We start from the raw sequence: 15,047 nt of genomic DNA on the forward strand, positions 1-15,047 counted from the left end.
TATTGGGGTGCTGATGCTGTTAAGGATAATACACTAATATATTTTCATTTTCCCATTTTTATATCTGCTGTGGTATGTCAAAGGTGTAGAGATGCAGGCTAGATTCATTGACTGTTCCTGTATTTGTGTGGGTGGGTCACTAGACCTACATTTGCATCTAAAGAGGTCTTCAGTGAATACGACCAGTCACCTATCACACAGGACATCCTGCTGCAATGTGAAAGCCTTAATCAATTGTCACCTGTAACCTGGGGAGATTGGAAGTGAAGGAAGTCTTTTGTTTTGTGTGTGTGCTATAGTACCCTTTTCATGTATGTGGATCTCTGGAAATCCCATTTATGTCTGAGAACGGAGACAGGAAAACGCCTTAATCAAGTTTTCACCTGGAGTTGAAAGCCTAACTTCACAATCTTTGATGTATAGTAGACTTTTACCTGGGAAATCAAATTATGTCTGAGGATGTTATTAAATCTAGCTTCCCCCCGTCCACACAGGCTTACAGCCTCCAGGCGTATTTCATAGTATAAAACCGCAGCTAGGATAGCCACAACTTGTAGTTCTTGGAGGTAGCTCACACGGCTAGAACTAACCTGGTTCCTGACCAGAAGTGCGTACCGCCCGCAACAACACCAGATCGATACGCTGGTACGTTTATTTCCCGTTTATTTTGGTAAGCAAAATCGCTTTGTGTGTTATTTTTGTAACTTTTATCTTGTAACATTTTTACTTTGTTTTTTGTAATCTTTTTGTATATATTCAGTTTTGCACTGTTCTATGTTTTTCTAGAATATTAAATTATTATTTAATAAGTTTGACTTCTGCCGTACTAAACTAACACTCATAGCCTAGAAGAGACTGAAGTGTAACCGTGTATAAGTTTCATGCCTAATTGTACGCTTGAGCAACACTACCGTATGAAATTGTAATTGCATTGTGTGTGGGGGCGTTTGTCATACGTTGGCCTAAGCGCGCAGCTGACCCAACGTACGAACAACGCCAGTGCGAGTAGCGACAGCAGAGTGGCTAACAGTATCGTTCGGAACGACTGTTAGTGGGTCTTTGCTTCACGACAGTGTAAGATTGCAACTGTGTGTGTGTGTGGGTGCGTGGCGTTCCCGTATTTGGCCTAAGCGCAAAGCTGACCCAAATACGAAAACGCGGAGTGCGCGCTGAGGACTCGACAGCAGAGTGGAAGTGTCTAGCGAACAGCTAGTGGTGGCAGTGAGAAGTGTTTGAGGGGTTCCAGCCTTGTTTGTAGCTTAAATAAGGCTGTTCCCCGCTTAATCTGGTCAAACCCGCAGTCGGGAACCGTATACGCAGGCGTGCCGCGGGCCGGTTCCTGACATAATTGGCTGGCAGTGGTGGCATCGTTTAGTACATTAGTACGCAGTTTAGCTCGCTATTCTGAGTACTAAAGGCTGGAAGCTTGCTAGAAGTAACTAGCCTACAGAAGTCTACTCAGTGCAGAATCTATATACTTTTTTTTTGTTCAAAGATACACACTTGGTGTTTGCTTTCCCTCCCCCCCCCCTTTTTTTTTTCTTTTTATTTTTTGCAACACGATGGCTCTGAAAGCATCCAGCTATGCAAGGCAAAACAAGGAGATACTACTCAACCTGTGTGAGCACAAAGGCATCGAGACGGTGAGCGGCCAGACTAAGGAGCAGTTAGTTCGTGCGCTCGAGGAGCATGATGCGGCAGAGCAAGCCCGTGCTTCAACGTCAGCGGATGCAGCTCACGACACGACAGAGGAGGAATCGCTCCTGCCACAGAATGCGAGTGGAGACGATGTCCTGGATGATCCACCGAACTTGGAGATGACATCTCTGGAAGCCGACCTACAGCTACTAGGTTCGGCTGAGCCCGAACTGCGCCTAAAGCTGATCCTACTGCACCGACAGGCAGAGAAGGAACACGCGGAACGGCGACACCAGGCCGAGAGGGAAAGACACCAGGCCGAGAGGGAACAAGTTGCACAGCGACACCAGCTGGAGCTGGCTAAACTTCAGCAGCAGAACCGGTCTGCTGGACCCGCAGAACGCGAAGGTGAGCGAGTCCACAGAATCCCCCTGGATAAGTTCCCCGCTATGGACAAGGACTCTGACATAGACACTTTCCTACAGGGGTTTGAAAGGACTTGTCGGCAGTATGGGGTGCCCCGTGAGCAGTGGGCAAGATACCTCACACCAGGGCTGAGAGGCAAGGCCCTGGAGGCGTTTGTGAGTCTCCCCCAGGAGGAAGAAACAGACTTTGAGGCAATTAAGAAAGCCATCATTGCGCGATACCACCTCACGCCAGAGGTGTATCGCAAACGTTTCAGGACAGTGCAGCGAGGTCCTAATGACAGTTACCTGGATCATGCTTGCAACCTGCGCACTGCCTTCCAGCAGTGGGTAAAAGGACTGGCTGTTGAAACCTTTGATGCCCTGCAGGAACTGATAATAAAAGACCAGTTCCTCCACACTTGCCCTGTTGAGGTCCGGCTGTTTGTGCTGGATCGAGAACCAAAGACAGTGGATGAGGCTGCGGAAATGGCCGATGCCTACACCGCCCATAGAGCACCTGAGTCCCGGAGGACTACTACGCCCAGCTGGAGAGGAGAACAGAGGGCTAAACCTGTTTCACCCAGCACCCAGAGGAGGCAAGCACCGCTGTCTCCTGGATTCAGGCAACCAACCACTGACACTCGGAAATGCTTTGTATGTGACAGGGTGGGTCATATCAGCACGACTTGCCCAGAGAGGAAGAGGGAGGCCCCAAAATCCAGTGAGGCCTCAAACCCCAGTGAAGTCCCAACGGCTTTGTGTGCTACCAGGAATGCTACTGGCTATGCAGAGAATCTGCAGCTTGTCACGGTTGGGGGTACAGTTGCCACTGGGCTGAGAGACACTGGAGCAGAAGTGACTCTCATACATCCCCAGCTTGTGAACCCGGAGCAGTACATACCTGGGAAAATGATTGCTGTCAGAGGAATTGGGGGTGTCACCCCCGCCATACCCACCGCCTTGGTCCACCTGGATTGGGGGGCCGGCAGCGGACTGAAAGAAGTTGGGGTAACTGACAAAATCCCCACCAACGTTTTGCTGGGTACTGACCTGGGACGGTTAGTGGCCCGGTATGAGCCTACTCCAAACCCTGTGGAGCCTGCATCCCCAGCAGAAGTTCTGGACTCTTGCAAGGTACTGTTTGATAATGCTGTGCAAGTGGGGAGTGCTGGAGAGGCCCCAGGGGCTATGGACTGTGTACTAGGAGCCAGCCCTAGTGAGTCTCCAGTGCCTAGGCCTGGAGTGGGACCTGTTGACACAGAGAATGCAGAAACTGATGATGTCATTTATGACGCACGGACTATCGAGGCGATCGATGCAGGAACTGTTGATGATAATTGTGAAGTGCTGAGTAGCAATGTGTGTAATGATACAGATAATGTGGAGGTTTTATGTGATGTCCCAAATGACAATATATGTAGGGATGATAATGCTGATGGCATATGTGTTGTGCTACATAATGCTGTGTGTCATGTGGACACTCCGTCAGCTGCCGGAGTAACCAGCGGCGCTCGCTGGGCTGCAGCAGATGGACTGTCCACTGAAGGGGCAGACGGCACCAGGCCAGATCTTTCCCCTTCAGATGGTTTTAAGACAAAATGTGACGTGATTTATGATGTGTGTAAGGTGGGCACTCCCTCAGCTGCAGTGGTAACCCGCAGTGCTAGCGGGTCTACAGCAGAGGGACTGTCCACCGAAGTGGCAAATGTTGCTGGGTCAGCCACATCCAATTCGGAACCTGGCCCGGATGGCCCAGGAGCCTCTCCGTCTGCAGCCTTCCTAGAATGTGTGACAGGCAGCACTGAGCTCTCTGGGGCTGTTCGATTTGACAGCAGCCTGGAAGAGCTCAGGGGGCTAGCCAGCAGGTCACCAGCTGGGAGGGGCAGGTTGAGAGGGTTCTGGGAAGTTATTCCCTCGGAGCTGTCCGAAGTGGAGGAGGCAGACCGGCAGATACTCGTTCCCCAAAGGGACCGAGAGATAGCTCCTGCCACTATAGAGAGAGTGCGTGTAGCGACGGTTGGAACCCTTCCCCAGTTGCAGCACAGTCTCTATGGTTGCGAATTCACGGTCGCCACTGACCCACATTCCCCTGGTTGGTTACGTCAGGTTGCCAAGGGCAACGACACATTGCAGCAACCTGACCTAGCTTTCCAGTCGTGTAGCTTGGAGCTAACTGACAGGTGGGGAACCCTCCTGAGGATGCTAAAGGGTTTCCCCACCCGGCCAGGCCGTCAATGTAGGCTTTGGCAGGATGATGCGTTAGATTCACCTGCCAGCGCCATCTGGAAGGGGAGCAATCATGGGAATGCGGACGGGCTGTCCCGTCAAGCAGAACCAACAGTGTAGGTGCTGGCAGGATGATCTGGGAAGATCGTCTGCCTTGCACCAAGTTAACGGCGGAGGTGTGGAGATATATTGGGGTGCTGATGCTGTTAAGGATAATACACTAATATATTTTCATTTTCCCATTTTTATATCTGCTGTGGTATGTCAAAGGTGTAGAGATGCAGGCTAGATTCATTGACTGTTCCTGTATTTGTGTGGGTGGGTCACTAGACCTACATTTGCATCTAAAGAGGTCTTCAGTGAATACGACCAGTCACCTATCACACAGGACATCCTGCTGCAATGTGAAAGCCTTAATCAATTGTCACCTGTAACCTGGGGAGATTGGAAGTGAAGGAAGTCTTTTGTTTTGTGTGTGTGCTATAGTACCCTTTTCATGTATGTGGATCTCTGGAAATCCCATTTATGTCTGAGAACGGAGACAGGAAAACGCCTTAATCAAGTTTTCACCTGGAGTTGAAAGCCTAACTTCACAATCTTTGATGTATAGTAGACTTTTACCTGGGAAATCAAATTATGTCTGAGGATGTTATTAAATCTAGCTTCCCCCCGTCCACACAGGCTTACAGCCTCCAGGCGTATTTCATAGTATAAAACCGCAGCTAGGATAGCCACAACTTGTAGTTCTTGGAGGTAGCTCACACGGCTAGAACTAACCTGGTTCCTGACCAGAAGTGCGTACCGCCCGCAACAACACCAGATCGATACGCTGGTACGTTTATTTCCCGTTTATTTTGGTAAGCAAAATCGCTTTGTGTGTTATTTTTGTAACTTTTATCTTGTAACATTTTTACTTTGTTTTTTGTAATCTTTTTGTATATATTCAGTTTTGCACTGTTCTATGTTTTTCTAGAATATTAAATTATTATTTAATAAGTTTGACTTCTGCCGTACTAAACTAACACTCATAGCCTAGAAGAGACTGAAGTGTAACCGTGTATAAGTTTCATGCCTAATTGTACGCTTGAGCAACACTACCGTATGAAATTGTAATTGCATTGTGTGTGGGGGCGTTTGTCATACGTTGGCCTAAGCGCGCAGCTGACCCAACGTACGAACAACGCCAGTGCGAGTAGCGACAGCAGAGTGGCTAACAGTATCGTTCGGAACGACTGTTAGTGGGTCTTTGCTTCACGACAGTGTAAGATTGCAACTGTGTGTGTGTGTGGGTGCGTGGCGTTCCCGTATTTGGCCTAAGCGCAAAGCTGACCCAAATACGAAAACGCGGAGTGCGCGCTGAGGACTCGACAGCAGAGTGGAAGTGTCTAGCGAACAGCTAGTGGTGGCAGTGAGAAGTGTTTGAGGGGTTCCAGCCTTGTTTGTAGCTTAAATAAGGCTGTTCCCCGCTTAATCTGGTCAAACCCGCAGTCGGGAACCGTATACGCAGGCGTGCCGCGGGCCGGTTCCTGACAATTTAGGCCGGTTTACAGTGGTCAGTTGCGTGGCAGAATAATTCTGCATGTCAACTCACCACTCACCCATCCCTCACCCAGTGACCTACTTCCTGCTAGACAGGAAGTACTTCACTGGGATTCCCGGGTTTACATGTTGTATACCCGTCATTCCACACGTGTGCTGCACCACCGCCAACATTTTTGTAAAATGTATGCGTCTTCCATTGTCTTGCATTACTTCCCCCGCCGCATCCCCACGGAAGACAGCTTGCTTCAGTTGTCCTTTAAATCTGATTACAATCAAATGGTGCAAGGCGGTAAAATGAGCACCACAGCTCAATCAATTCCCAATATTAAACAATTGCCGTATAAGTAGAACATCTAATAGTTTATAGTTTTAGAATAAATTAAAAATGGTACACCCGGATTATAAACTCCTTAGTTTTAGAATAAAAAAAACAGGACTCCCAAGGGAGTATTATTTTATGCACAGCAGGGACTGCTGCACGACATTAGTAATTGTACAGGTAGATGCCGTATATTCCGGTGTATAAGACGACTGGGCGTATAAGACGACCCCCCAACTTTTCCAGTTAAAATATAGAGTTTGGGATATACTCTCCGTATAAGACTACCCCTCTTCCAATGCACACCAAATTAAAATACAAAAAATCATGTACTGGTGCTATGTATGAACAGATACGGGTGCTGTACTGTATGTGGTAACCAGTATATAACAGTATATAGGCAATTGACTTGTTGCATTGGTCAACTCTCCTTAAGTAGACTGGTCAGCTCTCCTTGTCTACCTGTTTATCAGAGCAGTATGGAAGTAGATTGCCCTTCCTCAGCAGGGAGATCTGAGAGTCGGTAACAGGATAGGGCGCATCACCCGGCATCAATGACACCCGGCGTATAAGACGACCCCTGACTTTTCAGAAGATTTTCAAGGGTTAAAAAGTAGTCTTATACGCCAGAATATACAGTATTTAACTTTTACTAATCATTACTGGTACTCATTGCCATATAAGAAAACATCAAGCTTTCTTATTCACTACAACCTTATCTCATAAAGTGAAACAAATGCTAAGGAATTATTCAATACTACAGCACAACACTAAACTGAGGATATCATGCTAGCTATAAACACGTCAATGAGGAGAATCGATCAAACTGCTATCGCTGTACCACTCGATGCAGTGCTGTTCATCTGTCAATCCCGTCGTCCCTGCCACTCATTACCACATTGATGGAGATTTTCAGCACCAACTGGACTTGATAAACAGGGCTGTGGTGTCACAGTACAAAATGTATCCAACTCCAATGTTTATGAAACCACGACTCTAGGTACCCAAAAATTCATCCGACTCCACAGACCTGACAGGGCTGTGGAGTCAGTAAAAAAAAATCATCCGACTAGAAGGTTTATGAGACCAATGACTCCAGGTATCCAAAAACAGCTCCAACTGCAGGGCTGTGGAGTCTGTACAAAACTTCTCTGACTTCAACTTCTCAGTTTATGAAACCATCAACTCCAGGTACCCAAAAATTGCTCTGACTGCAAGTCCACAGCCCTGCTGATAACTCTTTCAGTCGGAAACTGTTTGAAATCTATTTAATGTCATTTGGAGATGTTGGGGACTATAAATCCATTGACAATTTGATCAAAGCAATTGAGTTGGCTGGACAACCCAATATGATAATGCCCAGTCTAAAGATGCCCACTTATAATACAAGCTTACCAACTATATCTAGTAGATTGGTAAATTAAGTGAATATACTTGGAATGGATATTTTAGGTACTGCCTCATACTTTATAGAAATGGTAAGATTCTACAAAAACAGGCTGCATCATTAGTGGGCACCTTAATGTGTACATAAAATAATCTGTGACAAGTTACACACCAGAGCAATGTTGCACTTTTGCGGTTTCTTCTATTTTGCAGGCAGTCATCCTGCATCCATTGCTGCAGTGGGCATCATTTTCACTGCCTTATTCATTGCACTGTTGCCTCCCGAGTAAGAAAGTTTCTGCAATGCCTTGAGCCAGCTCCCTGGCATTTAATTATTAAGTGGTGCTTAAATGGCAACCTAAGCTCGGTGGTTATTAATTGATGTCTAGGGCTAATGAATAATGGAGGGGAGGGCAGGAAGAGGGGACTGGTGGGCAATGCATGTACCTGTCCTCCGACACACTGATCACACCGTCCTCTTTGGGCACAATCACTGCCATGTTCACCACGTCCTGAGAGCCCTCCACCTTGTTCAGCAGGATGGGCTTGCGGGTCTGCGGCTTCGGCTGGATCTCCGCGGCCATCTTCTACCTGTGCGCTGTCACTGCCAGGATAGGTGCCCGCAGCTCCCCGCAGCCGGGGCCAGACTGGCAGCAGCGCTACTCCTTACACTACGAGCCAGCCTCAGTCAGCTGACAGCCGCGTCACCGCTGAAACCGCGCCTACCCACTCTGTCCACTGACTTTTTTTTTTTACTTTTGAAATAACTTTATTCTTACAAGCATTTATAACAGTAAACATAGCATCAGGGCATTTATGTGTACTGGCACATGTGTGTCTGAGGCTCAAAGTCAAGAACACTGAGGGGTTTAAAGGGAACCTAAACTGAGAGGGATACAGCTGCTTCCTTTTAAACAATACCAGTTGCCTGGCAGTCCTGCTGATCTCTTTGGCTTTTGGTGCACAAGCAAAGAAAAAAATCGGCACTAGATGTGATCCTGGCAGGTCGGGGGATGCAGGTGCATAAAGCAAATTGTGCCTCCAGTAGATGATATATCAAATGAAAAAGAGAAAGAGAACTTCTGGGCCCCAAAATGCATAAAGAAGAAAAATCAGCCTAACAGCCGTTTCGCAGGATAACCTGCTTCTTCAGAGGCAGCACATACCATACCTCTGAAGAAGCAGGTTATCCTGCGAAACGGCTGTTAGGCTGATTTTTTCTGCATGTATGTTTTGAAGGTGTTGGGAGGGTAAATTAAAGGTGACTTCTTTATGCATTTTGGTGCCCAGAAGTTCTCTTTCTCTTTTTCATTTGATCTCTTTGGCTACAGTAGTGGTTGAATCACAGACCTGAAATAAGCATGCAGCTAATCCAGTCCGACTTCAGTCAGAGCACCTGATCTGCATGCTTGTTGAGGGGCTGTGACTGAAAGTATTAGAGACACAGGATCAGCGGGAGAGTCAGGCAACCAGTATATTTTAAAAGGAAAAATCCATATCCCTCTCAGTTTAGGTTCCCTTTAAGAATGTATATAAGTGACATTCCCCCCATTCCTTTAGATTGAAAGCTCGCAAGGGCAGGGCTCTCTCACACTTTTGTGTCTTGGAATTTTATTTACTAGCTTGCTCTCTGTTATACATTTTTTTCATCATGTTACATCTGTCATTGTAACCACCAGTTCTGTATTTTGTACCAATGTCCATGTTTGATGTATATCGTATCATTATGTACCCCTTGTTTGTTTTCCATTTTTTTTTTTTTTACAGAATATGTTGGCGCTTTATAAATAAATAATAATAATAACAACTCCACTTCATTTGAAAGTTGCAATAAAGAGCTGTATGTGTCAGTGGTCTGAAGCTTTATAAATAAATAATAATATAAAATAATAAGGGCTGGTTCACTCTAGAGCAGATGGAAAACAGACACAGACACAGCGTTCTGTTTTGCATCCGTCTTCAGTAATTTCACCATCTGCTCCGTGTCTCCCTGTCCACTTCCATCACATGTCCTGTGTCAATCATGTCTGCCCATACGCATGGTAGACCCATGGAAATTCTCCCCGATGATAGGGGGATGTGGTCTATTGCATCCTATCTGCTCCTCCCGGCCTCCGGGCTGTGTACAGGGACCGAGTGGAAGAGGACATGTGAGTATTACGTCATCTAAAAGGGCGAAGTGGACGCCGTAACCAGCCTAGTGCGAATGGACATTGCATACATTTTCCTGTTTGTGAAAATGTGCAAAGCTCGGACTCTGTGTTCCACTAAGTCCAACGCGGCAAGAGGATCCATTTTTTTTTACAAATGGATGCAGATCCTATTTTAAACATTAGGATCCGCTTCCTGCGCTAATCGGAGCTTAAAGGGGAACTGAAGAGAGAGGTATATGGAGGCTGTCATGTTTATTTCCTTTTAATCAATACCAGTTGCCTGGCAGCCCTGCTGGTCTATTTCTCTGCAGTAGTATCTGATTAAAACCAGAAACAAGCATGCAGCTAGTCTTGTCAGATCAGACTTATAAGTCTGAACCACTGAAACACCTGATCTGCTGCATGCTTGATCAGGGGCTATGGCTAATAGTATTAGAGGCAGAGGATCAGCAGGGCTGCCAGGCAACTGGTATTGTCTAAAAGGAAATAAACATGACAGCCTCCATATACCTCTCTCTTCAGTTCCCCTTTAAAGAGAAACCGTAACCAAGAATTGAACTTCATCCCAATACAGAAGCTGATAGCTTTTCACAAACTGATCATCAGGGGGCTCTGTATAGCTGATATTGTGGTGGAACCCCTCCCACAGTGTGATGTCAGGACCACATCACACTGTGGGAGCTTTGTTGCATTGTGGGAAATAACAGCTGTTTAAAAAAGCAGGCAGCATCTCCTTCCAGTGACAACACCTGCCAGCAGTAAAAAGGTCACCATGTGGTAAATGTCAGAATGTAAATCAGGGAGAGGAAATATTTTACAATGGGCAAACACTCACTAAATCATTTATACATAATTCTTGTAAAAATGAAGCACTTTTTATTACATTAATTTCAGTGGCATTCCTCTCTAAAAACTGTTCCCAACAGGTACAGTTTTTTTTTCAAGTGTGAACCAGCCTTAAGCGTCCTTTTTTTGAAGGACAGTCCCTCTTTGGGAATCAAATCCCTCTAACCCTCTTTCTTCCTCATTTGTCCCTCTTTCAGGACTGATGTAGAGATCTATGTAAATATATGTATTTTTCTCCTGAAAAATGTGTTAACCTCCCTGGGGGTGTGATTCTTCCTTGATTTTAGGGTGTAAAAGCGTTACAATTTTTGCATGTGCTTTTAGAGCCCAAAAGCAGGGGAAAAATCATACCTCAGCGCAGTGGCGTAATTACAAGTGTGTGGATACCATTATCTTCACCCATAACAAGTGTAGCTACAAAAATATGTGATCTGAAAGATGGACCCCTATATCGGAGGGAGTGCAGTAGTAGTTAGGGCCCCCTTACAGCTCTGGCCCCCCTGCAGTTGCAGAGGCTACTCAAGTTACACCCCTGCTTAAGCGAGGCTGCAGCAGCCCCTGCACATTACTCACCTCTGCGGTATTCAGCACTGCAATTCTCCCTCCTGTCCTCTGGGTGGCGCTCCACCCCATGGTGAGATCACTGACTGTCAGCATGTGACAAACAGCAATTTCACCCGAGGGATCGAAAGCCTCCGAGCATCTAGATCGGGATTACCGATCCTGGCTTCTTTTTTCCACCCAGAGCAAGGCTCATAATTACCGCCAAGAAGGTTAAAGTGGATCCGAGATGAAAAACTAACTATAACAAGTAACTTGTCTATATATGTTATCTAAAGATTAGACAGCATATCTATCTGCAAACATCTTCAACAGTTTATGATTATTTATTCCTGTGATACGAGGGCAGCCATGTTCTGTTTGTCACATTGTCACAGGCTGAGAGCTGGAGATGCTATCAGCTTACCTGTGTGTAAATTCAGTCCCCCCTCCTCCTCCCTCCTCCTCTAGTCCCCTCTGCCTCTGAAATCTCTGGCTAGTAACACCTCCCCCTCCTCCTGCCCAGACTGAGCTCCCATAAGCCCTTGCTACTGTCTGAAAATGCCAAGGCACTGTGAAAAGCTGCGGGCGAAGCTTGTTTAGTTTATAGGGAATTAGAGTCGTAAAACCAAACAAAAAAAGTATTTGGCTTGAGGAATGCCCTATAAACTATATGAAAGGAACACAATTATGCAATGAGTAAAAGTTTATCTCAGATCCACTTTAAGTTGACAGCGCATGACATGAGTACAGTCCCCACCTGTGCAGTAGCATGAAGCCACTCATACATGAGCAGCTTTGTGGCACTGTGGCAGAGCCAGATTAACCTCCCTGGCGGTAAGCCCGTGCTGAGCACGGGCTATGCCGCCGGGAGGCACCGCTCAGGCCCCGCTGGGCCGATTTGCATAATTTTTTTTTTTGCTGCACGCAGCTAGCACTTTGCTAGTTGTGTGCAGTGCCCGATCGCCGCCGCTACCCGCCGATCCGCCGCTATACGCGTCGCCGCAGCTGCCCCCCCCCAGACCCCGTGCGCTGCCTGGCCAATCAGTGCCAGGCAGCGCTGTGGGGTGGATCGGGGAGATGCCGCTGAGCAGGGGCTATAAAAAAAATTTAAAAAAACGTATTTGCTGCCCCCTGGCGGATTTTGACAAACCGCCAGGAGGGTTAAGACCACACAGGGCCCCAAGCAGAGCAATACATTTTTCCCCTTCCTCAGCCACCCTGTTGAAAGGATGCCCCTCCAATATAGGTGGCCAGATGTCCCTGCAGTATAGGTAGTTGGATGTCCCCCTACTATAGGTAGTAGCCAGATGTCCCCCCAGAATAGATAGCAAGACAACCCTCCAGGAAAGGTAGCCAGATGTTCTCCCAGTATAGGTAGCCAAGTGACCCCCCAGTATAGGTAGCCAGATATCATCCCCCAGTATATATAGCCAGCTGTCACCCCCCAGTATAGATAGTCAGCTGTCACCCCCCAGTATAGATAGCCAGCTGTCACCCCCCAGTATAGATAGTCAGATGTCAACAGATGTATGGCCACTTTAAAGGGGACCTGAAGAGAGAGGTATATGGAGGCTGTCATGTTTATTTCCTTTTAAGCAATACCAGTTGCCTGGCAGCCCTGCTGATCCTCTGCCTCTAATACTATTAGCCATAGCCCCTGAACAAGCATGCAGCAGATCGGGTGTTTCAGTGGTTCAGACTTTAAAGTCAGATCTGCATGCTTGTTTCTGGTTTTATTCAGATACTACTGTAGAGAAATAGACCAGCAGGGCTGCCAGGCAACTGGTATTGATTAAAAGGAAATAAACATGACAGCCTCCATATACCTCTCTCTTCAGTTCCCCTTTAATTCCCCAAGGCTCATTCCTTCCCCTCCCCACCACTTATGTCCTCCCCTTCGCCACCATCTCTACTAATCCCTCAAATATGCCCCTCTTCCATCTCGGCTATCCCCTCCCTCTTTATCAGACCACCCTCAGTCAGGTAACACATCTTTACTGAACTCCCTCCTGGCACCATGATCCCTGCCTCGCTAATGTTAATTTCCAAAAGTTTTGGTAACCCTCCTTCCATCACTGTTTTCACTCCAATCCCCCTCGCACCACTTAACATCCATGCTTTTTTGGTGGTCAGTGGCAGTGAATCACTGCCTGCACACAACCCACTTTACTATAGTATGAAACCCTATAGGCAACATCCATATTCAGTACTGAAAGGTGGAAAAGCCATTATGATCCGATTATAGTGAAAGAATCTGCCTGTAACAATTGATGCATGCTTTAGATTATGGTTTCTAATAACAAGATTGGAAAAGGAAGAAGGCAAAGCAGGCGGTTTTGGTGCATGGCACTCGGCACCGGCCAACCAAACCAGGAGCCCCATAGCAGCAATAATATGCTGCGCGGGGCGCGCAAGGAAAATTCGGGCTCCGGTGATCGCCATACCCCAAATTACACCTCCCTCAGATTTGCGACGACTTGGACGGGGAATAGTATTTAACGCCGCCGGGGAGTTTAGTGGCAGCAGGAAGAGCCGTCAATTCGGCGCTCCCGGCACCAAACTCACCTGCAGCGTACAAATACTAAGGGCTCAGACACACTATAAGAAATTTTCTGAGCGCTTTTAGCCATCAGAGCTTTCTGAGAGCTTTTTAAAAACGCTCAAATTGACTTACATTAAAATCATGGTAAAATCGCACTGAAAAGTGCTTATAGTGTGTCTGAGCCCTTATGCAGAGAAGGGAAGAAACAGTGAGGAGAGAAAAGCTGTAAGAGGGCTGGTGCACACCAGAGCGGTTCTGAAGCGTTTTTTTTAAATGTTTGCAGGGGGAAAACCGCTTGGCTAATGAAAGTGAATGGGATGGTGCACACCAGAGCGGCTCGTTTTTTCCACAAATGCAAACTCGGGGGCTGCAGCAGATTTAGATTTCTGAGGCGTTTCTGCCTCAATGTTAAAGTATAGGAAAGTGGAAAACCGCTCTGAAAAATGCTACATCAGAGCTGTTTTCCAGGCATTTTTCTTACAGAAGCTGTTCAGTAACAGCTTTACTGTAACAATATATGACATCTGCTACACAAAAACGCTCCAAAAAACGCTAGGCATGTTTAGAAAATCTCTCTAAGGGCCCTTTTCCACTTGCAGTCGCTAGCGTTCACGCTGAACGCTAGCGATTGCTGAATCGCAATTACCGGCGATTCCCCGACGTTCGCGGCCGTGATTTTGCTATGCTATGCACTGCATAGCAAAATCGCGGCAAAAGTCGCTCCGCGGCGCGATCGCGATCAAGTAAAAAACGAATCGCGGTAGTGGAAATTACCTACCGCGATTCCTATGTTAAAAAGCAAACCGTAGCGATTTTAAAAATCACTAGCGGTTTGCGGTTTTGCGATTAAGCAGTCGCAAACGCTGTAGTGGAAAAGGGCCCTAACCATGCCTAGAATTGCTCTAAAAATCTGCTCAAAAACCTCTAGCGTTTTGCAGATCTGCTAGAGGTTTTTGGTGTGCACTGGGCCAGAGAGGGAATAAAATATTTGCCTCACCAGGATTGCCCTTTTATTTAGCTTTCCTGTATGACAAGAAGACAATGACACCGAGCACTAGGGGAAGAGGGAAACAAAGGTGAATGAGGGAGGGCTGGTGCACACCAAGAGCGATTTGAAAAGCGCTTGGCTAATGTTACCCTATGAGGGTGTTCCCACAGCAGCGTTGTGATTTTTTCAAAATCGCAAGCATGCTGCATGTAGCATTTTTTGGAGAAATTCATTCAAAAATTGCTCTGAAAACCGCTTCACAAAATCGCACTCGCAAATTGCTAGCGATTGCTATTGCGATTTTGCATTGCACTAGCCCAGAGGAGGAGTGGAGAGAAATTGAGAATAGCCTGAGATGAATCAGAGATCTTATTTGTATTGCAGTCTCACATTACACAGAGACTACTTGCCTGTAATAGGACTCCTATCCCTGCTGGTCTCTCACACATGTCAGAAA

General features: G+C 46.7%; 1 protein-coding gene across 1 annotated transcript in view; it reads right to left on the reverse strand.

Annotated features, from left to right (window-relative positions):
• WDFY2 (WD repeat and FYVE domain containing 2) overlaps window positions 1-8,200 on the reverse strand; it is a 107,344-nt gene extending 99,144 nt beyond the window's left edge. The window contains exon 1 of the mRNA XM_068267127.1: window positions 7,966-8,200. Coding sequence (XP_068123228.1) covers window positions 7,966-8,102 — 137 coding nt within the window. The 5' untranslated portion in view covers window positions 8,103-8,200. The remainder of the gene's footprint in view (window positions 1-7,965) is intronic.
• Window positions 8,201-15,047: the final 6,847 nt, after the last annotated feature.

The sequence above is a fragment of the Hyperolius riggenbachi genome, chromosome 2 (assembly GCF_040937935.1).
Source record: "Hyperolius riggenbachi isolate aHypRig1 chromosome 2, aHypRig1.pri, whole genome shotgun sequence".
Classification (NCBI taxonomy): domain Eukaryota; kingdom Metazoa; phylum Chordata; class Amphibia; order Anura; family Hyperoliidae; genus Hyperolius; species Hyperolius riggenbachi.